At 32.7% G+C, this 26,240-nt stretch overlaps 1 protein-coding gene across 3 annotated transcripts in view; it reads right to left on the bottom strand.

Annotated features, from left to right (window-relative positions):
- Positions 1 to 26,240, bottom strand: part of LOC138310698 (inversin-like) — a 108,209-nt gene that overhangs the window by 10,737 nt on the left and 71,232 nt on the right. For 2 of the 3 annotated variants that reach the window (XM_069252030.1, XM_069252028.1), the window contains exons 20-23: positions 16,709 to 16,750; positions 9,030 to 9,176; positions 8,118 to 8,150; positions 1,904 to 2,041 (exon numbers count right to left, since the gene is read on the bottom strand). In XM_069252030.1, the coding sequence (XP_069108131.1) occupies positions 1,904 to 2,041; positions 8,118 to 8,150; positions 9,030 to 9,176; positions 16,709 to 16,750 (360 nt within the window). The remainder of the gene's footprint in view (positions 1 to 1,903; positions 2,042 to 8,117; positions 8,151 to 9,029; positions 9,177 to 16,708; positions 16,751 to 26,240) is intronic. The other variant, XM_069252029.1, reaches the window with a different exon arrangement.

Below are 26,240 nucleotides of genomic sequence, written 5' to 3'. Positions count from 1 at the left end.
GGTGGGGGGCTTGGTGTAATATGTCGAGATATCTTAACCACTCGGCAACCACAGCCCCAGGACAGGAAAAAAAAAAGGTTTTAAAAACAACCAGATAAGGGGATTAATTGGATACTAAATTAATTCCTGATTTTTCAAAATAAAACATTTGAATCCTAATAATGAATAGATGAGCCATTAAATATGTTTCATTGAAGAAGCCTACTACCTAACTATATATACTCTATCTAAATCTGTAGACCAGAACTAGTGCCAAAGTACTCCAACACAGAATTGTGAGGCTATATGGTGGCCATCTGGTATTTCTCCAAAAACCCTTGACCCATGCTGCATATCTATACATTGTATCAAATATCAACATATGTGATTCAAAAATCATAAGTCTGACGGTTTTCGAAAAAAAAATCTCTGGAAAACAATTAAGGAAAGATCACACCAAGACAAGGTAATTACAAACGCGTTCCTGACCCAGGGCCGTTAAGAATGATAATAAAAATATAAAATGACAATATCAAATTATTAAAAATTAAAAAAAAAAAGTACATGTAAAGGCAAATTAAAAAGAAAAAAAAAAAAAAACACTTTTCTTTGAAGAAATTAAATCCTAGTAAATTGGCGCGCTGACATTCATTTCTACTTAGAATGCTTTTTTGGTGAATTACTGAAGCTAAAGTTTCAATCCCAATGGAAAGAAAGGATAAGGAAGCAGCTATTTAGATGATACTTAATAAATTAATTGAAACTTGAAATAATATATGTGCCAAATACGATAGCAATAGTGATGAATTTTTACCCAGTAGAAGATTTGATTTTTTTCTTGGAAGAATTATGAACTGAACAACTTTTTGCAGAAGAACTTCTCCAACAAGAATTGCTTTTTAAGAAGAAAGATAAGAAAAGTATGATTTACATATGTTAGAAGAATTGAAAAAAGCAATGGAAAAATATCTATCTAAAACTTCTAAATATATCTATAGGTATTTGAAAATTGTATAGAAACCAAGAGAATTGGCCTCCAAACTCTATAAGATGTTGATAAGAATATCTTGCTAAGTTCTGATACTAGATTATCTCCCCCTTATTTAGAACTAATATAGCCTAGGTAGATAGAATCTATCTTGTTAAATTTCAGTGACAATTCCAATTATAAACAATAAAGAGACTGGTGATGAGTCTAAGAAATTGTAATCTAATTAAATGTCCTCATCAAAACATCCCTTTTCTACTTTTTTATTTTTTATTTCAAAATATCTACCAGGAAAAATTCTCAATGTCAAAACTCGCAATAATTCCCTATGCATCTGCTGTTATAGTTAATTTGACAATAATGATGTAAATCAAGCTTAAGTTTCCCTGAATACTTAATTCCTTCGACAGTGATCAGTTCAGAGTATTGCCATGGACAAACATCAGGTATATTACAGATGTACCAAGAAAGATAACTCTTTAATTTGTAAAAACAGTTGGAACAGCAACTTTAAACTTCACAAAATAATTTTTTGCTAAATGCACAAAATTAACATGTTCTCGTGAGATTCTATTCAAATGTGCCTTCAATAGCAGAGCAGACTTAATTTTGATCTCGAGTCTCGAAGCAAATGAACAAATAAATGTTTCATTATCAGGCAATCTTTTATAAATTCTATCAAGTTTGATTATCTAGAACATACTCTCTGAAGGTCAAAATCTTAGTTCTGGTTCAAAAAGATCCGTTAAAAATGATTATTATGTAATGTAAGGTTTAACCTACACTTTAATATATTGCACTACATGTAATTTTGTTGTTGGGTCCCACACTAAACGTAGCATGTATTTGCAGGTATATAATCTTCACACAACACAAAGATTTATTCAAACTCATGGATGAATATTAGCCAATCAAAATAGAGCTTCATATACTAACCTGAAGTATTTACGCCATGCCAACTGGATTGTGAGTGCGGCGATCTGTCGCTCGAACTCCTCCTCTCCCGCACGGAGACGGATCGTTCGTATGGACTGTTTTGCGACCTTCATGATCCCAACCTGCCGCATCTTGTAACTAGAAAATAGAAAATTAGTTCTTGTATTTTGGATGATACAGGAAATTCAAATCATAAGCATTCCAGTTTACTGAATTTTCTCTTTAGCAAATAAGAATTTCATGTAGCAAATGATGCAATCGCAGCATTTTTTAATGAAAAACATTAAATCACTTAGAAGCACTAAATAATGTATTTTAGGCATCAATTGTTACAGCACATACACAAGCATGAATTCATTTTCCCAATTAGCGAGATAAACTCGTTAATAATGAAAATGCGAATGGGTGGTGTGAGCCCAGCTTCACCTTGAGGGAGTTTAGCCTGATATCATACACATAAATTGATGTTGATATTCCTGGACAGATTTGTTTTTGAAATACATGTACGTACCATTACATAGTATCTTTGGCATGAATTGTAGTTACAAAAACAGCTTTCTTCAGGGTAAATTACAAATAATTATTAAAGGAAATTTTTATTGATGCAACCAAAAGTCATTCATCAGCAATATACTTTTGTTGACAATCAATTACTCTTCATTAATAATTTCAAAATAAATATCCTTGATTTCAAGTTCTTCATGTGCAGTAACATTCTTTATCATACATATAGACCAATATCTATGTGGCTTTTATGTGAAGACAACAAAAAACAAAATTGAATAATTTAGAATATCTAGGAAAATTGTGGCAAAAATACAAAACATATCAAGAAGTCCTTTTTTCTGATAGAATAAATCTATCGAACAGCTAAGAAACATGTTTTAAAACATTTTATCGATGTTATATTTTACTCTCTTCTGAAAAACATATTTTGTATATTTATATAGATCAATTAAATATTGTCTTGAATGCCAGACTCATCTATAGAGAAATTGAAAGGCTGTTTGCATGATCAATAAACTGCCAATACTTTCACAATAATGGTATACACAATGAAAAAGTCAATTTTGTGCTGGTCAAAACAAAACTTTAACGGCCAACAAAGGAAATGTTTGTTTAAGTTCATTATATAATGTAGTTTTATCTGGATACAAATTTACCAATGTATATAGCGACAGCTAGATTCTGTTAGCAGTACACCAAGCCGCTTCCTGACATATTGTTTGAGTATCTGGCAGACATAGCATTGTCTCCATGTCTAAACTAGAGGTTGTCAACTCCTCAATGTATAGACCCACTCAGACAATCGGCAGCCACTCAACATTCGAGCTAAATCGACCATATATTTACACATAACATAAACACTATATATCTTTACAGAATTATCTTCAGAATGTGTATCAAGTCTAAATATAAATCAAAGTTGATGTAAATCTCTCCGAAAAGATATTTAAATCATTATTTTGGAATTTTCTATGCCAAAATTTAAAAACACATATAATGCAAATGAATTCCACATGGCCATTAATAAACTCAAAGAGCCGGTGAATTCTATAGCACTTTACAACTGTTGTTATAATCTAACTTAAAAAGAGTATTTTAAAATGAATAATGAATTTGAAGTTAAAATGCAGAAATAAGTAAATTCAATGTATATTTCATTGAAGATTTCTGATTTCTGTAATGAATGTAACATGTTCAATTAACCACACTGTTAATTGGCCTGTAAGATCTATATATAGCAACACAACCAATCCATATCCACTGTTCTTTCACACTAATATCCATAAACATATAAAACCAATTTTCAAAGCAAATTATTTTAAACTTCGACTGAAAGTTATTTTCAATATTGAAATTTTAAGATTATTTAAGAAATCAGAGTTTTGAACATAAAATCCATGACGACATGACAGACATTTATGATATACCTACCTACTATCCGGCGAGCCATATTGGACTCGCGGGATATCAACGGTAATGATCTGTCGACCAATCTTGACACTTTTATATCCCCACACAAAAAATAGATAAATTCCAAGGAATAATCATGTAAATATTTCGATCAAATCTGAAAATTGTTTCACATTGTGCCAGAATATCCTAAAATCTACGGTACTCCGTTTGTTATAACGGTGTAGGGTATGAGTGTATATGCACGATAAGGTCTAACATGGGCTTGACAATTCAACTATGTCCTTTGTCTCGAAACAATAACGTATCCATGTTGTATTTTAACTGTTAAATAACTACCATATGATGACCGAGTATTCACATTGCTCGTACGACCAGGTCCGAGACACAATTATATCTTTATAAAGTCAAGAACTTGTCACCAAAAAAAATGTGTTGACATACATGCTTATATAGTAAATAGACTTTTGAGTAAAATGATACATATTTAAAAGTTACAGAAGTTTATCATGACAAAATATATAACCAAATCATTACAAGCCAAATTTTAAAACCCAAATAAGAAACAAATACATATCATGAATTATGTCTAAAAGATTAAAAACTTCAAATTTTACAGTTAAACTTTCTCCATACCTCCAATAAGAAACAATGTTATAAATCATGTCTAAAAAGATTGAAAAAGTCAAATTTTAAAGTTAAACTATTTCTCCATAACTTAAAATTACCTTTACAATCCATCCGGCGAAAAGTTGTCAAAACAAATGTCAAACGATTTTACAATTCTCTGTAATTCACCTGTGCTGATTTAAACCCATTAAACTCTAATAATAATCGATTTAAAATCGATATTGTCTTTAACTCTTTGGTAGAACTCTTCAATGTCGGGAATCTTTATATCTCTGGGCATATGTTAGGATTACGTTGGTCTAGACTGGCCTTAAGATCGGCCTAGACCTCGATTTCGATTTAATGGTGATCGTTTTCATACCAATATAAACCACACAAAAGGATCTACCTTCCCTGTATTGAAAGGTAAATAAACTAATACCTACAGGTAAATATCCATAAATTTTGAAGAAAAAAATATCATACTAAACAAATATTAATATTTGAAATATATGAGTGAAACTAAATTGATTTTCATTTTCGTTTTTTTTTTTTTTTTTATCTTTTGGCTATTCATGTGACAATGAAAATATATTTAGCAAGTTCATTTTTAATGCAGTACAAATATAAACAACTTTCTATGGCGTTTATCAAAACTTCAGAATGGGTATCGTAATGTATAACATTATGCTAGATATTTAACTTTCAAACGACCCTGGCTACTCTTTTATGTTTAAAAATCATTCCTTTCACCGAGTTCCTAAAACTGTCCTCTATATTTAAAAGAATGCTTTTGTGTTTGACATTATATGCCTAAGTAAATATTCTGAAGTACATTGTAGAGTCCGATATTCAGAATGAAAATTATACCCGTTAGTATTCTTCAATGAAGTGGGATCCATTCAAGGAGTCCCATGCAGGAAAGACTCAAAGAATTTTAGGAGTGTAAAAGTTATTTCCCCTGGTAGTAGTATATATAATATATGGGAGGAATGTCATACTGGATTTTTTGTGTGGTATGTTCCAGTAAGATCGCACTATAAATTGGCATTATAATTCCTGCTGTCAAATGGACAAATAACATGAGTATAATATTAATGTAATTAAGTTCAAAGTTCTTTAAATACGATAATTACAGTGGTATGAAGCTGTTGATATTTTCACAAAAACTGACCAATTAGGGTTTCTTTAGATAACTACAAAATGAAAAAAACATTAAACAAATAAAAATATTTATAAGAAGTTTGTTTTTTTCTAAATGTGCTTCAATTTACACTTTTAAATCAACTTAATTTCACCATTACATAATATTTGGTTACTTGTGGTCCCCACTTTTGCTTTGATTGTAACATTATGTCTTGTTTGATAAGCTATATGATTAACTCATCCACTCCTGCAAATTCTTAATGAACTTTTCCTGCCTTTGAAATAAAAGAATCAAAATGTGTCTCCAGGGGTGAATGAAAAGATTATTATATTTCATTATTTATTGGTTTATATTTTCAAAATGATTTTATAATGACCTTTTTTTGTTACCCCGTGGGTAGCCTCAACACTTTGGATTATAATTATAATGACCTGTTTTTGTTATCCCTTGGGTGGCCTCAACACTTTGGATTATAATTATAATGACAAGTTTTTGTTACCCTGTGGGCGGCCTCAACACTTTGGATTATAATTATAATGACCTGTTTTTGTTATCCCTTGGGTGGCCTCAACACTTTGGATTATAATTATAATGACCAGTTTTTGTTATCCCTTGGGTGGCCTCAACACTTTGGATTACAATGAACCAGTATGGGGGTTCACACTTGGTTGGGTTCACTCAAACCAATGTGTATTGGCTTTACAGATATAGATTGTATAGGTATATGTAGGTATATTGGTATATTCAGTATATTACACTGAGTTATAGGTATATTGAACTTTGGATATAACACCTAGGATTGTCCTGTCTAAATTGTCATAGGGGAAGTTTGTTATTCTGATAGGCAATTAAACCTACCACATTAATGTACATGATCGTTTTTTGAATTGTCAGAGGTTAAATTTTTATTCCATGATGTTCTCAATTAGCTCAATTACATTATCGTATGATATGTCACAATGAAAAAATTATAATGAATTGAAAATTTTCAGCTTTGTTGACTCCCTAAAGCTTAAATTTTCATTTCATTAGTTTTTTATATTGCTTATCATAGATAAATGCCCCTACCCTTTGTGAAACCTGGATAGGACGGAACAGGACAGAACACATATGGATAACTCTATTCCCCTGCCTCATCCCCTACACAACCCCCCCAACCCCACGCACCCGCTTCCCACCCCATGCACTCCTAATTATGGGAGGAGGGAGGGGGGGCATAAAAATAGTAGAGATTATTGAATTATCCTTCCTTAACAACAGGAACTTGATATTGATGGACACCGCTTAAACCTTTACAACACTTTTCAGTTCTAAGCTGTGCCACTCCACATTCCCCATTACTCTTATTACATCCAGGTAAATGGTTATATACTTCATTGTGCCTGGAGATTGAGACTTAAGTGAAATGATTTAAGATTTATTTCATACCTGTATAATTTCAAAGACAAACATTGGCGAGATGCCATGATCGCTATAATACCAAAGAATACCAATACACTTCTCCCCACACCTGTACTTTCTATATACATGGGTGTGAGGTCAGTTTAAAAAGAGAATTTACTTTAGGTGAAGACTTTCCTGCCAAGTTTATTTCTAATCTTCACGAAAGATTCAAATAAATATTAAAACTTCTCTGAAGTACACATTACCCTGCCAAAATGAAATTGAAATCCAACTATCATTACTTTTTCTTAATTAGCAATATTCCAATGGACTGTGGGAGGAAATAAGATCGGGTGATAGTTTTGACCTGTGTCTGGCTATTAAATTTTACATGTAGAGCTCATAATATTCATAATAAACAATTTTAATTTCGTGACAATAGGTATTCTAGACAAAATTTATAGAGCTGTTACATTGTTCCTATACTGCTATGACTGAAGGGAGATAATCCATTTATTACACAAAGTTCTAATGGAAGGGAGATAATCCATGAAGTCGTGCTCATCTTTCTACAAGTCTGTCAGAAATTATGGATTTGATTTGTTATGATGAAATATAATAAGTTAAGAAATGTTTACTAGCTATTTCACTAATCGGCAAGAGGTACAACCTTTTAACTAGCATCTGTATACTTAATATATAATTTCTAACAATATGGCCTTTTTCAGTTTAACAAAATCTGACTTTAGGTGCATCTAAATATATCTGTTATCAAACTACAATCAAATGATCAATGTATATGTAACCAACTTGATAGCAAAGTAACATTCATACATAAACTATTGTAGTTACCGCCATCCTCAGGAGAAAACAACGAAGAGCTGACATTTTTAGATCTCTAATATTTGTAAAAGGCCATAAAGGAGTCTCCTGCATTTAGCTATGATGCTATCACTTCCAAATCAAATTAAACTCAGTCAGCACTGAAATCTCATAATGGACTGTTCTAATCTTTGATTTAGAAGGGTCTAAATGTGTCTTCAGGGGTGAATCAGATAAGACATGATTTACTGTTCAAATTCTGTTTGTTGAACATTATTTGTTATGCCAATAGTACTAGCCACTATCTTCTAGCGAATGAGAACCAATATAACTTACAGTTCTGGTTGACTTATTAGTTCTTGAAAGTTTCTATTAATAAAAGGAATTTAATTTAAAATGTAATTTTTTCAGGAATAGAAGCCAACAGATGATAGCTGTCTGATGTCTGTAAATAAAGTTTGGTCACGTGATCCCCTACTGGACTACAATATAACATCAGTTAAGTATTTGTACAATATCACAAACTCTTATGCAAAAGGTGCAAAAATCTTGAGAAGTTGAGATGAAAACATTAATCTTCTTAATTTTGTTTTAATTATTATTTCTAATGTCTTGGTTACCAGTTGGACACAGTTGTAGTTAATCAAACCTGCCTTAGTGACTGCCTTTGTATAGTGACCACCTGCTTAAAAATACCACATTCTAACTGTCCCAAATGACCAATTTCAGCCCAATTTGCCCTGTATATAAAGACCACTTAGCTATGAAGAATGTTTTTATTGACCTCTAGAGTGGTCTTTGTAGACAGGGCAAGTTGTGTTGAAAAAGTGGTCTACATAAAGGTTGTCGTTCAGGCAGGTTTGTAATTTTTAAGTGAATCTTAAGTTTATAAAAGCCATAATAATCAGAAGAAAAACAGTCAGCAGCGTTTTTTCGGGTCTGGCCAAGAGGAGTCCTGGACTCATGATTTTCCTGTGGGACTCACCAAAATTTTGAGAACACTCTTATATTTCTTCGTACTGGGACCCATCAAAATTTGAAAACTCGTTTTCTGGGCCAATTTCTCGAAAAACAAACTTAATTCAAACACTGACTTAAGACAAAATTTCCTTATATAAGTCACATAAGGGGAAAAATCTTTAAGTTTTGACTTTTTAAGTATACACATTTTTTTTGAGAAATCGGGGCTAGGACTAGCCTTCAAAATTTTACATAATAATTTGATAAAACAGAAAAAAAAATGCTTACTTCTTCCATGCTCGCTGTATTTTGATGGCGGCCCATTGTTTCTCTTTGAACTGGTTCTGTCTCTGTCTTTCACTTGAGATCAATTTCTGTTGACTCTGTCGGTGTTTTAGTAGGTCGGAGAGTTCCGTGTATTCCTTTTCCTTTTTCCTGGAAAGTTTAGAAGCTCGGATAATTCCCTCAATGGAAGCAGTAATAGATCCCAAGAAATGAGGCATTTTGGGTAAAATTACTTAGTCGAAACACAGCTTAATTAATTGATCCCTGTTTTTAAACACTTAGAACATAAATCACAATTTTAAATAAATCTTTGTTGAACTGAAATGAAATAACTGATATTGTCAATCTTTTTCAAAACTGTTTCCACAAAAACAAAATGGCGCTAACAATCCATCCATTGTTTAAACAAAATGACTAATACATCCTTCTTTGAATAAAGAATTAAATTAATTCCTCCAATAAACTTCACATACAATCCTTAGATAAGTATGTATTCCTATAATTTATAATTTCACTTTTGAGAATTTCGAAAATAAATCCACAGAAATATTGATTCATGAAACAGAATTCTCCATCTTGACACATCAACTCATAAGGAAAATTTTGTAGCTAGGTGAACATGCCAACATGCATAAACAGAGTTCCTACAGGTAAACTAACGGCCAGTAAAAAGAAAGCATATATATGTATACATGTACCAGGTATATATCAAAGAAGGGCAGACTGAGGGCCTAACCCTAGAAGAAAACAAATACCCTTTGTTTGGGATCGCTGAGACGGAATGAACGAAAACAGACCTAGCTTCATCACAAACTCCAGGTACATGTAACTGATACCCGTCAAGAACCAATATTTTCCTGTTATTATCAAACTTAAAGGTACCTGGGCATTTTAAATTCTCCTGAATCTTTGATATCATAGCCCACCATACCCTTTTTAACGGTTTATAGCCATTTGTTCTGATCAAATATTATTACTCCACAATACAAATTATCTCAATATGTCTGAAAGGAAACGATTAACGATCAACATTTACTTAGTTTTCATTGTACACTTTTAATTGGCTTGGTAGGAAATTTGATACAGGGTGCAAATTACTGTTTAAATATTTTAGAAACCAGGCAAATTGATATTTGGTTTTCTGGACAAAGTCCTGATGAAGATCCTACGATAGGGTCAAAACAAGTAATTAACCTTGAAAGTAATTGGTAATGCTTGAATGTGTTGCGATTATCCTATCGTTTCTATAATACAAAATCCTACAATTAATGTTCTTTTTTTACTTTTTTATTTAATGTACTAGTAGTTTAAATTCTCAAAGCAATCAGAGAACCTTAATCATAATATAAAATTGGTATATCAGCCCTTCCTGTTGAATTAAATATCCATAGTTCCTTATGACTCAAATTTCAATCATGTCAATATGAGCTACATGTACATTGAAAGGATGATTTAAATAAAGATTTTGAATGGTATTTGATTTAAAAACCATTACAAAATGTACCTATAATGACAAGGTACTTACAATTATTTTAAACTGAAATTTGATATTATGTATGAATAGATATATAACAAGTAAATCTTCTATCTATATCTTGTGAAAAGTTTTATTTCAATAGTTTTGAACTTTTATAATTAGGATACTTTTTCTTTTCAAAAAAATCATAATGGCATGATTTTTCATAATTTTCTAAAACATAATTAGGATGTGTCAAGCTTTAAAACTTTACAGAATATAAATACCATAACAAAGATACCATATATACCGTATTTAAAAACTTTATAGAATAATTAAAAGTTCAGAAAATATTATATGTACGAAAACAAAAACCAAGCAATGTTCTTGTAAAGGTAGTTGATTGAAATATAACAATAAAAACCTAACACTAATGAGAAGAATAATTTTACTAATTATATATGTACTTTTCTTTTATTGTAATACACTTAAGTTTCCAAAGCAAATTTTGAAAAGCAAATAGAAAAGAAATTTTTCAAAGTGTTAAAAGAACGTCACTTTAAATTGAATGTAACAACTTGAATGCATTGACAATTTCAAATCTGTCTTTTAAGCATTAACAAGTTTGTCTAGGGTAAATTATCAGGAGATTTCTGAACAATGGTGCCAGTAAATGGGACAGTCTTAGCATTGTTATAACAGACAAGTTCCCCCACTCACTTAAACATGTATTACCGTAACTATCCACAATATTACACCACTTCTTTATTTCTATAAAAAAAAAATCATTAAATAAAGAGAAGTATCTGATTCACCCCAATAAGTGCAGGGTGCTTAAAAAATTGCAAAAATAGGTTGGCGTTTAATAGAAAGAAACTTTAACGCGCATCATAACACTATTGCAAAAGTAAATCATAAATCAATTTGTGAAATAAAATAAACAAAGAAACATACACAGTTTTCATATCTTCAGTCTACATTGAAATTGAGGTCAGTGAAAGTGAGACTTATAAAAAAAGGGGGCTTCTTATAAGGATGGCAGCGCTTATTGGATCAAATACGGTATATCATTATAAGGCAGTCAAGTACTGAACAACACAAACTGTGTAGGATAAGGGTGATATAAGAAGATGTGATTGCTGCTCCCACTTGGTGTTCAGCATAAAAGGGAGAGGGATGACTGGTTTGTATGTTTTCAGTTTAATGTGTACCAGGTGGGGTGTGTTAGTTCTGTGTCTCTGGCAGTGAGATAGCACTATAAAATGACAAGACTTCCACTATCACAAGAAGACAAAACACTAACATACATGTACTACTTACAATACAAAATATAACAGAAAAAAAATATCACATGTATACATGTATAAGGGATGCTGTCCATAAATGTTGAGGCTTGGTATGGAAGAATTTCAATATATTTCGGACATGCAAATGTAAATGTAGGCTTGGTATACATTTTTATTTGGACATGCAAGAGAATACATTTTTTGTCAACCATACTGTTAAATACCAAAAATAATAAATGTCCTACAAAATCTTAAAGATGTTCCACCGCTGACAAATGGTAATTTTTCTCTAGCTATCAAAAACAGGATCAGACAGTTTATCCTTTTTCTTCAGTCACAAAAGTTACTTACTTAACGCCAATTTTACTTATACATATAGACATACACGATTAAACACCAATTATTGTTAAAATGAAGAGTAACTTATATGATCTGTCGGCGGTGGAGCATCTTTAAAATATCCCTGCAAGTATTCTCCTGTCAATAGGTTAACTCATGGTCAGTAAGATCAACCATGTTTAACCTTAGTTTTACCATGATTTTACATGGTTTTGGCTTATTTTAACCATGGTAATGAGCATGGATAACCATGCTTAACCATGGTTAAATTTATGACCATGGTTGAGCTGATGTCATTATATGGCCATCATCTAAACATTAAACTTTATAACAACACATTTTAAAGTAATATTATACTTACATAAACCTAAAATATCCCTGTGAGTATTATTGTCAACTTTATAACAACACATTTACAGTAACATTATACTTACATAAACCTAAAATATCCCTGTGAGTATTATTGTCAACTTTATAACGACACATTTACAGTAACATTATACTTACATGAACTTAAACCTTTCAGAATGCTGTACACCTTCATTCACAACAGTTTTAAGAACGAAAAGCTTCGCTCTGTGCTTATCCCATATCTTAGTAGAAGGATTCGGAATTGAAACATTCTCATGTGGCATTTTGACGATTAATCCAAACTTGTCCAATTAAATCACAATTGATTTGATTTGTTGATTAATTCAACATTCTCAAAATAATCCAAAAGTCACAGGTTTAGAAAGAATGAACTTTCTCTTCAAGTTTTTATTGTTGTATGGCCTACTTAGGTCTTCTCCCACAATTGTTTAATTTCTGTGCCGACGTCTGCTCAACTCTAGATTTCCAATACTGTTTGTATTTCGGCTGAACCCAGCAAATCACTTATACTCTCATATATATAGGGTCAATACAGAAATTAATATTGACTCAAATTTCTACAAAGAAGAGCTATATTTTTCAATGGGCCTAAATAAACGCCAGCTTCACTTAAATTTTATACAATTGACAACTAACAACAGCTTACGCTTTGCTTTTCTTTGATGAAAATTCACAATTTTACTAGTTTAAATCTTTTTGATAAATATTCATCAAATTATTCCTTCAACAATAACACTTGATTAATATTTCCTCTAGAACATGTCAAATCCTTAATATATTTGAATATGAAGGTATCAAATTTCTCTCTGAACTGAAGACTTTATGTCACAGTAAATTGCTATTTTAATATTATTATTCTTGAAGAAAGTAATGAATATATTACTACCTCTCCCTCAAAATTTCTAAATACACATCAAGTTTTCACTAATTAATTCACAAATGAAATCTGATCAGTCTTCTTCGTATATCCCAATAAAAAATTCTGAATTACTTCCAACAAGTAGTCAGTCTAAGTTGTAGTCCACCATCTTGAATGCCAAATCTCAATCCCAAATTCATCAAAGGTGAGATTCAATTTCCGTAAATGCCATATCCTATTTTCCCGTCGAGTTCAACAGAAAAATAAACTGAAATCCTATATATTGAAATCCAATGTTTAAAAATATCCTAAAAAAAACAAATACCACAGCTGACTGTGACATCCGAACAGTCAATATTGTCATCAGATCTTGTGATAGGCCCCCCTTAGACTACAATGTAAATTGTTTTACTTGACAAGTTTAGATTTTCTTTTTACGACTTGAATAGAAACTAATACCTATCCAGGTAAGGTATTAAAACAGCCAGGTATATAGCTGAGCGGATTAGCCTAATCAGCTGTACGATCCTAGTTACCTAAAAACCTTGAATACACTTTGGCACTTAATCCTGTCAACCCTAAAATCTACAATGGATCATTTGCAATCAAAGAACAATGGTCCCTTTCACTTTTTTATGGGGGTGATTTTCAATTTAAATCTATGTTTTAGTGATACACAACAATGTGTGGACAGACATTTTATTGTTTGCCAGAATTTCCTATACCTTTTAAGACATTAGTCTACCTATGTTGATAATATAAGATAAAACACCTAATTTGATAAGGTTTAAATTAATGTCTACTGGTACAAAATTTCATATATATATATTTACATTTTCACTTCGCTCCGCCTCAATGAAACTAGTAAACTCCGATCACTTCATTTCCCAATGAAGATGCTTGGTCACGCGCTGACCTCTGACCGGCGTGAGAATACATTTTGACATTGTTTACATTTTAACCTAGTTTTACGCCGCTTCAGTTTTGAATGAACTTTCTGGGATGTGGCCTATCGCTGTACATTTAGAAACACAGACAGAAATGTTTGATAAAGTGATATTAGAAATTGTTGGTAATATGATATTACAGATATTTTACACGTATTTTGAAGAAACGATGACTTAAGCTCAAGCCCCGGAAAATGCTGAACATAGGCTACTGGGCGCAGCGATGTTCATCACTCATCGAAGTAGGCATAATCGAACGCAAATAGTTAGGATAATATATGTACAATATATAGATCTATATGTGAAACGGTGACATACATGTAAGCTTAGAAACGATAGATTCCATAAAAATACGCTCAAATACCAAACAGGCTGATTTCAGTGACATAAGCCTAACGAAACGATTCTGCGAGTGTCAAAACCCACGGCATTCGAGGGTCGTTGGAAACCACCAACATTTCAAATAAATGTTTCTCTACTTACTTTATACAGAATTTTAATCCTAAAACTCCAGTTGACAGAGAAGTTATCACATTTCAAGAATAACACACAAGTCTTCCAGTGATCTGTGACTAAATCCCACATTTTAACACGTTTTATTGAGCCCCTGAAGCATGGTTCTTGGACCGCATCGCATACCATAGACACAGGGGTTGGATTTCACAACAGGTTTAGTTAATAAACATTTAACTGCCAGCTACAAACAATTACCAGACGGAAAATACAACATTCAGGTACATTCCATAACAATCGCAATTGATTTTTAAAAGATTTGATTATGTTTAGATACCAACTATTCAGCATTTTCACCACAATCGTCATTTTCTTCAAAACCGGACCCCTGCTAAATCGAGCAACCGGATTACACGTTGACTGCACTGCTGGTACTGCGCGCAGTATTTTTTTATTTGAAGCTACATGATCATGTTTTTATGATACAATTTAAGCCATTAATTCCTGTACATAAAAACAATATTTCAAAATCGCCGTTTTTAATTGTAACAACGCGCAAAGAATGAAGTTATTTTCGGAACTACATTTTATGTTGCCTTGGTGACGAAAAGAACTGACTGGCGGCTGTTCCGTAGCTGTACATACATGTACGATAACTGATACAATGTTGCAAATTGTATAATAATCTTATACCGAATACATATAATTTGACTTTTTTCAAAAGCGGGATATTTAAATTGGTTAACGTAAATATAAGGATTGATTATCAATTTTGTTACTTGCATTGACTGATGAAGAAAGTTAATCTCGTGCAAATGTTACATGAACTGCTTCGCAGTTCACTTCATTTGCACGAGATTAACTTTCTTCATCAGTCAATGCAAGCAACAAAATTGACAATCAATCCTTAAATATATATATATATTCAATTTTGCTTGTTACGAGCATTTTCATTGGTTTAAAAATTTACTTTATCAGCCCATAAAGGAAAAAATGGCGTCGCCGTTTGTGACGTTGCTTCTGATTGGCTGAGATGACGGCGTATTGATTTCATAGACAAAAGAGTCCCAGAATGAATTTTGAGTATTGAAGAGATCATCTTTAGTAATTTGAATTATAAGGATTAATTTGAATAGATTTTTTTTATGTTATGGAGATATAACACAAAAATCTGAGTGTACTCTCATCATAAACCGCTTCGCGGTTTATTTAGAGTACACTCAGATTTTTGTGTTATATCTCCATAACATAAAAAATCTATTCAAGTTAATCCTTAAATACAAAAATGAAATCCTTCCTTGACACTCCCTTAATGATTGGAAGGCTAAAAGACTTGTTTGTGCTGTATACAGTATATGACTTGTCAAAACTGGCCCTTGTGTAATCTGGATCACTGGCAAGATTGCAAGATATCATCATTCATAATTTATAGTAATCATAACCTGTAAATTCAGAAACCTGGCTATACCGGCCATTGAATTTCACATACAAGGGGAGATAATCACAAGAGTGAATTTCTGTTACAAGGGGAGGTAATCACAAGAGTGAATTTCTGTTACAAGGGGAGGTATTCACAAGCAACCAATAGTGATTTCACATACAAGGGGAGATAATCACAAGCAATCAACATTGAATTTCACATACAAGGGGAGGTAATCACAAGCAACCAATAGTGATTTCACATACAAAGGAGGATAATCGCAAGCAATCAACAGTGAATTTCACATACAAGGGGAGATAATCACAAAACAATCACGTCTGAATTTCACATACAAAGGGAGATAATCACAAGCAATCAACTGTGAATTTCACATACAAAGGGGAGATAATCACAAGTAATTAACATTGAATTTCACATATAAGGGGAGATAATCACAAGCAACGAATAGTGATTTTGCATGCAAGGGGAGGTAATCACAAGCAATCAATAATGATTTTGCATGCAAGGGAGATATACTGTGAATTCTTACCCATCACTACATTCTGAGAGTATACTGAGATCATCTGAATTGCTGTAAATAAAATTTTATCAATTTCTATACATTCTACCTAAAACTCTCCATAGCCTACAGAAATTTTTTGAGTGTGATTGAAATATACCAAATGACTATGAGTATCTCTGAGTGTGTACAACAGATCAAGTATTTTGATCAACTTATTCAACCCTGAAGGTACATTTTAATTCTTTTGATTAAAAGTCTGGAATAGTTCAATATGAATTTCCAGGAGTAAAGCCAGTTAAGCTTCACTATAATGATAACACTCCTGATTCTTATTTTTTTTTTATTTCAATCATACTTTGATGTCAGGCATTTCTTTCCCTTTAGTAACCTACACATCAATTACTTATAGTACCAATTCAGTATGAAAATACAAAACACAAAATATGTTACATAGAATTGAATGAAATGAAATTAACATAATTAGGAGTGATCAGAAGAAAATGAGGTCATTAATTAGCCAAAATACTTTGTCAATGCTATGATTAGCAGTAAGATATAGCATTTAGGTAATAAAGTTGTAGAATTCAAACATATTACAGTGTAATTTAAATTCTGTTTAAAAAAAGTAGCTTTGGGAAACTAATTGATCCTGTATAGTGTAATCAAATAGACTCATCAAGAATACCTCCATGATTGTTTTGCTATAATGGCTTAAGAGACAGGTTGATTGAGTAAATATTCTAACACCAATTTATCATTCACTGAAGTTATTTACTGACCATCGATTATTGCATTCAAAATTCCTGATAAATCACTGTTAATTAAGGGACATGAACCTAAATATTCATGTAAATTTGAGTAAAACACATATTTAAGACAGTTATTGTGCAAATGTGTCAAATAAAATAATTATAATGGAAATTCCATCTTTCTGTATTTTGAACCGGCCCGGTCGAATTTTGCAACGATAGTATAATAGTGTTGAACTTTAGTGACCTCCCACAATGCACTGCACAAATTAAATGCATGTAAACAAAATTGTGGGTCAAAAACGTGGGTGAAGCGAACACAAACGAATTCCGATAGAAAACAGTGTACGTCAAGAGTCAGTAACGTGCGCGATTGGGAAAGTAGGAAAATATAAATGTATCGCTGAAATGCAAGAGACGTGAGCAACTCCCCACTTTATACTTGCATGATGTACATATGTGCAATAAGTCAGGAACCTCCCTTCGCGGTGCCCTGTCATGATCGAATGAAAAGTCTCGTTTGACTTTTGACTTATCATTCTTACGCTAAATACAAATTATTTTATAACAAATATGGCTTAAACTTCGTTTGTCAACCATCGTAAATTAGAAAATAATTTTTAAATGTGGAAAACTAATATTCCTTGTCACCTCAGCAAGTTTGTTGTTCATTATAACCTTGCTTTCGGCCAGCTTTCGTTTTGTGTCTAAAAATAGAATATATATCTAAGCATACAGAACAAATTATTTAAGGTTTGTGTCCCCTTTAATGAGATATTTGGTGAGACTCACCCTGATAGTATGTGACTTGGTTGTGTGTCAAATGTGTATCAAACGTTCTGTTTATATGTCAGATTTAAGCCGTGGAAGAAGCAAAGCATAGTGAAAAAAGAAACAACATCAACCTATGCCCATCCTATAATGGTATCTGGTAACTTATTGAAGTACAGTGGAACTGCTTGGGTGGTCTTTATATACAGGTTTGACTGTTTTGCCAAAATAGGCTGAAACTCTAGCTTGTCTACAACCAATCTGCATACATTATAACATATGCATACCTCAATAAATAAAACAAGCATATGAGAGAATTTTTCAGAAAAACTTGCCATGTTATAGTTTTTAAATAAAGTTAAATAGCCTTGCAGCAGCACAACTTAGCCTAATGGCAAAATGAATAAAACTGTCTTCCACTGTCCGACTTAGCATGCATGTAAGTCATACAAGTACAGGGTACAGTATGAGAAAGGAGAGTGTGATTCAGGGGAGATAAATCTGAATTATCCTTACCACTTTGTTAAATCTTCTTCACTGCTGTAATGGGACAACAAAACCATAATTTTTTGTTAAAAAAAACCACAGAAATATTTTCATACACATCAAATTTTTGTCTGGATTTTTCATTTTTACAATTAAACTGGAATTTGGTAATATTTCATATTGCCTTGTAACTTCTGGACATCATTATTGCCTCCAGTCGTTGATTTCTTCGAATTTATTTCAAAATGGCAGGATATTATAGTTGTAATATTGCAATAAAACGTCGAGGTATGAAAGAAAAATACTCTTTCATAAGTGGATATGAAGGATAGGGATATTCTACCCTCGGGATCACAAAATGTTGCAAAAACCTCAGCAAGCCTCGGGTTTTACAACATTTTGTGACCGTCGGGTAGAATATCCCTATCCTTCATATCCACAAATGAAAGAGTCTTATATTCTATAACAGGTTGAATGGTGAACTAAATAATGGAACAGTTCAAAACATATCTTGTATTTATCTTTAATATTATCTGTATGCAATATTTCTATTCATTTGATTCTAATTTTCATTTCGTTACTCACTTTTTTGGCACTTTCATGACTGGTTGGAGAGTTCCATCTTCTGTTTGAGAACTGACCAATGGGTGATTGAGGTATATTTCCTGCTGACGTTCCTCTACTTCCTGTTTGTGTTTTATGTCTTCCTGTTTTCTTGTTTCTTCAAACGCACGCTTCCTATAAAATGAAAGTAAAAGTACATTAACGTCAAACGTATATGTAACTCTGATCAATACAAGCCATAATGCACCATTTGGGTGACTCTGCCTTTTTATATTACAGAGTTACCTCCCTTGCAGGCAATTCATTATTTTGTGAGCAAGGGCAGATAACTCTGTTATACAGGAATGAATATTCCTAAGCTCGGTTGTACCAAGGAAATTAAGCCCCATCAATCAAATCACTAAATGATATTGTGCCCTGCTCTACAACCATCACTGTGCACTCAAACAAGAGGCCCAAAGGGCCTTAACGGTCATCTGACTACCTTGACAATAGTAAAATTAATTATATATGGTGTCACTTTGTCAGGATCATGTCAGGATCATTTTCAATTTCTTTCAACAAATTTGATTTCAAACAAGAGGCCCAAGGGCCTTAACATATAGGAAATTAATTAGATATAGTGTCATGGTAGTCATCTTCGATTTGGGATCAACCAGAGATGTAACAATACTTTGTCGGGACCATGTCAGGATCATTTCATGCAAGTTTCAGCCAAATCGCACCGGTAGAACTTGAGAAGAAGTTAAAAATGTGTTTTCAAGATGGCGGCTGTGGCAGCCATCTTGGATTTCGGATCGACCCGAAAAATAACAACACTTTGTCGGGACCATGTCAGGATCATTTCATGCAAGTTTCAGCCAAATCGCACCGGTAGAACTTGAGTAGAAGTTCAACATGTGTTTTCAAGATGGCGGCTGTGGCGGCCATCTTGGATTTCGGATCGACCCGAAAAATAACAACACTTTGTCGGGACCATGTCAGGATCATTTCATGCAAATTTCAGCCAAATCCCACCGGTAGAATTTGAGAAGAAGTTCAAAATGTGTTTTCAAAATGGCGGCTGTGGCGGCCATCTTGGATTTCGGATCGACCCGAAAAATAACAACACTTTGTTGGGACCATGTCAGGATCATTTCATGCAAGTTTCAGCCAAATCGCACCGGTAGAACTTCAGAAGAAGTTAAAAATGTGTTTTCAAGATGGCGGCTGTGGTGGCCATCTTGGATTTCGGATCGACCCGAAAAATAACAACACTTTGTCGGGACCATGTCAGGATCATTTCATGCAAGTTTCAGTCAAATCGCACCGGTAGAATTTTAGAAGAAGTTCAAAATGTGTTTTCAAAATGGCGGCTGTGGCGGCCATCTTGGATTTCGGATCGACCCGAAAAATAACAACACTTTGTCGGGACCATGTCAGGATCATTTCATGCAAGTTTCAGCCAAATCACACCGGTAGAACTTGAGAAGAAGTTCAAAATGTGTTTTCAAGATGGCGGCTGTGGCGGCCATCTTGGATTTCGGATCGACCCGAAAAATAACAACACTTTGTCAGGACCATGTCAGGATCATTTCATGCAAGTTTCAGCCAAATCGCACCGATAGAACTTGAGTAGAAGTTCAAAATGTGTTTTCAAGATGGCGGCTGTGGCGGCCATCTTGGATTTCGGATCGACCCGAAAAATAACAACACTTTGTCGGGACCATGTCAGGATCATTTCATGCAAATTTCAGCCAAATCCCACTGGTAGAATTTGAGAAGAAGTTCAAAATGTGTTTTCAAGATGGCGGCTGTGGCGGCCATCTTGGATTTTGGATCGACTCGAAAAATAACAACACTTTGTCGGGACCATCTCAGGATCATTTCAGGTAAGTTTCAGCTCAATCCCACTGGTCAAACTTGAGAAGAAGTTCAAAATGTGAAAAGTTAACGCACGGCGGACGGCGCACGGCGCACGGCGCACGGCGGACGGCGGACGGCGGACGGCGCACGACGACGGACGAAACATGATGACTATAGGTCATCCTGACCCTTCGGGTCAGATGACCTAAAAACGTTGAAGATGAGTTCTTTCCTTGTGGGTGATTATATGTAAAATGACCACCTTCATATCTGTACTTATTTACATTGATGTGATTAAACAGTTCAGATATTGATCTTGGTCATCTATGCCTATTTTCTACCCCATCTTTTCTGTTTAGTTAAAATATTTATTCTCCTTTCTTATTTTTATTGATGTTTATCAATAACATATGATGTTATATATCAAACTTGAATATTGAAGAAGTCATTAATAAATGACATTTAACAACAAATATTGTCTCCATTTAATAGTATTCCTTTGAGTACAGCAAACATAGCTTCGGTCACTTTTCTCCATGTTACGAAACTGAGATGACATAAATGTAACCCTGGTGAATCTTTGCCTCCTCTAGGTTGTAACCTTTGACCCCATTATATATTTACATTGACAAGTAGTATAGACAACTAGGGCCTGGACAAGATCACTTTATCTGAAAATGCAGAACTACAACCCACCCAGTTTGCTTTCAAATATAAAATTGAAAACATTCTTTATGAATACATACAATGATGTGTTATTTCTAGTTAGTTCTGATGAACAAGTTCTAAATCCGTTTTCACTTTTTCGAAGATCTGATGAATTCCTGCTTTGCCTTGCAGATGTCCTGGATTGGCCACTTTTCCTTGTATTAACACTACTAGCAGTGCTTCTACGAGATCCACGAGAATTAGAATATGCTACAACATTTTTTGTTTTCTTCGGATATCCGGGAAAATCTGATTTTCTAGTCACATGTATTACAGAAGGTTTTGATTCTCCACTTCCCATTCCGACTTTTAATATGATGCAGAAATAATTCCCTGCATAGTCACATTTGACTATGCTGTTAGCTGTTCAAACTGATCACTTGGTCTGTGAAGTGTACAGGATTTTTCTGATTTCCGTTGAATGCCATATCCAAAGTTTCTTTCAAAAAAGGTTTGCCTCATGGGACAATATTACCATTTATGAATTTACAAAAAAAGACGTTTAGTCATGTATACACACTATTTTCTTCATTTTCTTTAGGCAACACTAGGGTAATACAGTTTTTAATTATCATTTTCCACAATAGATTTCCACTTGTCAGAAATATATATACATAGGGAACTCCTTGGAAATACGTACTATGTCACAAATATAAACAAGTTCTTCGATATGAAATTCAAACTGATTGCATATAACACACTGAAATTGCTAAATATTTTGTAGAAACACACTGTATATATCGTCTATATAAGATTTTGATCATCCATTTCTGATATATGTTGACTGTCCAAAACAACTTCACTGCATTAGATTTGTCATATCAGCAATTTTTGTGAAAAAGTCCTAGCACCATAGTGTACATTCTAATCAAAAGAACGGTTTTTACAAAATTGCATGCACAACAACCGAAAATCAGAAACTATCTTCTGGAAGATTTGGCCAAATTTAAAAGGCTAAAGGGATGAGACAGGGTGATGCTTTTGTTCGTTGACCTTTCAATAATTAACTTGCAGGTTGATATACCGGTAATCATGTATACATCATGGCATGTACTGTGAACTTATATATAATAAGCCTGCTATCATATAGAGATTGTAGGCCAATATCTGTCACCAATGTCCCTTGATATTAAAGTCCTTAGCAAAACTTATTGAAGTAAAAAATGAGCTTTAAAAATTGTTGAATTGTGAAGGTCAAATATCAATTTCAGCAAATGAGATGATACCAAAGATGGAATTTAATGGAACTCAAATAAAACCTGAAATTTCATTACATCTATTTTACGTATTATTTTTATCTTATATTATTTTACATGCTAAGGGTATCCCTAGTAATTAAAATTTTGTCAAAAATAAGTCTGGCGGATAACAGTAAATCTAGTTACCTGTGTATCATCAGCTCACTCACCCCTGAAAACACATTTAGACTCTTCTAAATCAATGACTAGATCAGTCCATCATAAATTTCCAGGGATGAAAGAGTTAAAGGTTGGTCCGGACCAACAAAAATCTTTGAAATTAACACACAGGGTTTTCAGATTGTGATTATAAGTCAACAATGTTTGAACCTATCTAAATATTACATTAAATAAACTACATTGTATTACAATAACTTGATTTATTAATTATCTTTCTTACCTGACAGCTTCTTTCCTTAGCTGATCGTGTAACATCAAAAGGCGTTTATTTTCTGTGAAAGTTTTCCGTATCCGATATCCACGAAATGTTGACTGAAAAGGATATAAATCAGATGAATAAATACACCTTTCCAAAAAAGGAAACTCACTTTTTACAATATATTTGTCCTATAAAGTATGACAAATAGTGTTTTTATAATGTGTGTTTTCGTGTAAATAAAATTTGTATTAAATCAAGTGTAAATTCCATCTGCCGACCTAAGTTAACAACATTTCCATAAGCTTTTCAGACCATCCTATTTAAAACCATCCAAATTCATGAGTACAAATTCTACACAAAGCTACAATCTATGTTTGCCATACATGGTAATTGAATATGCTCACAAAAATACATGATTATATAAGTATACTTTACTGACAATTATTTCTATAAAGATGAGTTTGGATGTTTCAATATTCATAAGACCGTTTGTTAAAAGTTTGAGCTCCAGATAATCAAATCTGTAGCCATTGTGAACATTTAGAAAGGGCGGCAAACGTGAAAATCTTTCATGTTTCAAAGTAAGCAAGATCAGTTCCATTTCTATACACAATGTACATTCAATTCTCTCAGATCATGTATCAAATCTGAATTGTTACGGTTCCTTGTTAATAGATAACATCATAATGACATAGAAACAGGCCTAAAGCTTTCATTCTGGCACTTTATTTGACCTAAAAAGGACACTGTATTGCTGCAAAAACCGTGCTGCCCATGAAAGTTACCACCCATACAATGTGTAGTATCAGTCTAAAGAATATGTAGCCCAACAAAACTTAACAAAAAATTTCCAATTCAAAAGAGTATCTAACATTAAATCCCTGTCATTGAAATGGAAGGAATTGAAATCAACATGGACTCTATACACTTATACATTTCATTAGAGTAAAATTTTAATCACTCTGGCTCGATTTTTTAAATACTGTGAACCAATTTTCTTTCACGGCAACTAAATTTCACAATTTTGTTTGAAAACATATTCGGGACTATGGAGTTACGCAGATTTAAAAATGAATGGAAATACGTTTTAATTTAATTGTGAAAGAATTATTGAAGATGTCAATTTGTGGATAAAAAACTTTCACGAATTAACAATGTTCAGGAAATTCATGAAAATAAATTGTACGCAAAATGAAGTTGGTTAACAGTTATAATATCAATATTGTAGAATTGTTACTTTACCATTTTACAGTTGTACTATTGTAGAATTGTTACTTCACCATTTTACAGTTGTACTGTTGTAGAATTGTTACTTTACCATTTTACAGTTGTACTATTGTACAGTTTGTACTATTGTAGAATTGTTACTTTACCATTGTACAGTTGTACTATTGTAGAATTGTTACTTTACCATTTTACAGTTGTACTGTTGTAGAATTGTTACTTTAACATTTTACAGTTGTACTGTTGTAGAATTGTTACTTTACCATTTTACAGTTGTACTGTTGTAGAATTGTTACTTTACCATTTTACAGTTGTACTATTGTAGAATTGTTACTTTAATTACCATTTTACAGTTGTACTATTGTAGAATTGTTACTTTACCATTTTACAGTTGTACTATTGTACAGTTGTTACTATTTACAATTGTTACATTTACCATTGTACAGTTGTACTATTGTAGAATTGTTACTTTACCATTTTACAGTTGTACTATTGTAGAATTGTTACTTTAACCATTTTACAGTTGTACTAATGTAGAATTGTTACTTTACCATTTTACCATTGTACAGAATTGTACTAATTGTACTATTGTAGAATTGTTACTTTACCATTTTACAGTTGTACTGTTGTAGAATTGTTACTTTACCATTGTACAGTTGTACTATTGTAGAATTGTTACTTTACCATTTTACAGTTGTACTATTGTAGAATTGTTACGTTACACCATTTTACAGGTTGTTTGTACTTTACCATTTTACAGTTGTACTGTTGTAGAATTGTTACTTTACCATTTTACAGTTGTACTGTTGTAGAATTGTTACTTTACCAATTTTACAGTTGTACTATTGTAGAATTGTTACTTTACCATTTTACAGTTGTACTATTGTAGAATTGTTACTTTACCATTTTACAGTTGTACTGTTGTAGAATTGTTACTTTACCATTGTACAGTTGTACTATTGTAGAATTGTTACTTTACCATTTTACAGTTGTACTGTTGTAGAATTGTTACTTTAACATTTTACAGTTGTACTATTGTAGAATTGTTACTTTACCATTTTACAGTTGTACTGTTGTAGAATTGTTACTTTACCATTTTACAGTTGTACTATTGTAGAAATTGTTTACTTTACCATTTTACAGTTGTACTATTGTAGAATTGTTACTTTACCATTTTACAGTTTGTACTATTGTAAGAATTGTTACTTTACCATTTTACAGTTGTACTATTGTACAGTTGTACTATTTTTTGAATTACTTTACCATTTTACAGTTGTACTATTGTAGAATTGTTACTTTACCATTTTACAGTTGTACTATTGTAGAATTGTTACTTTACCATTGTACAGTTGTACTATTGTAGAATTGTTACTTTACCATTTTACAGTTGTACTGTTGTAGAATTGTTACTTTACCATTGTACAGTTGTACTATTGTAGAATTGTTACTTTAACCAGTTGTACTATGTACAGTTGTACTGTTGTAGAATTGTTACTTTACCATTTTACAGTTGTACTGTTGTAGAATTGTTACTTTACCATTTTACAGTTGTACTGTTGTAGAATTGTTACTTTAACCATTTTACAGTTGTACTA

Source organism: Argopecten irradians, chromosome 16, assembly GCF_041381155.1.
Source record: "Argopecten irradians isolate NY chromosome 16, Ai_NY, whole genome shotgun sequence".
Lineage (NCBI taxonomy): Eukaryota > Metazoa > Mollusca > Bivalvia > Pectinida > Pectinidae > Argopecten > Argopecten irradians.
The sequence above is the reverse complement of the archived record's forward strand: the minus strand, read 5'-3'. Positions and strand labels throughout refer to the sequence as shown.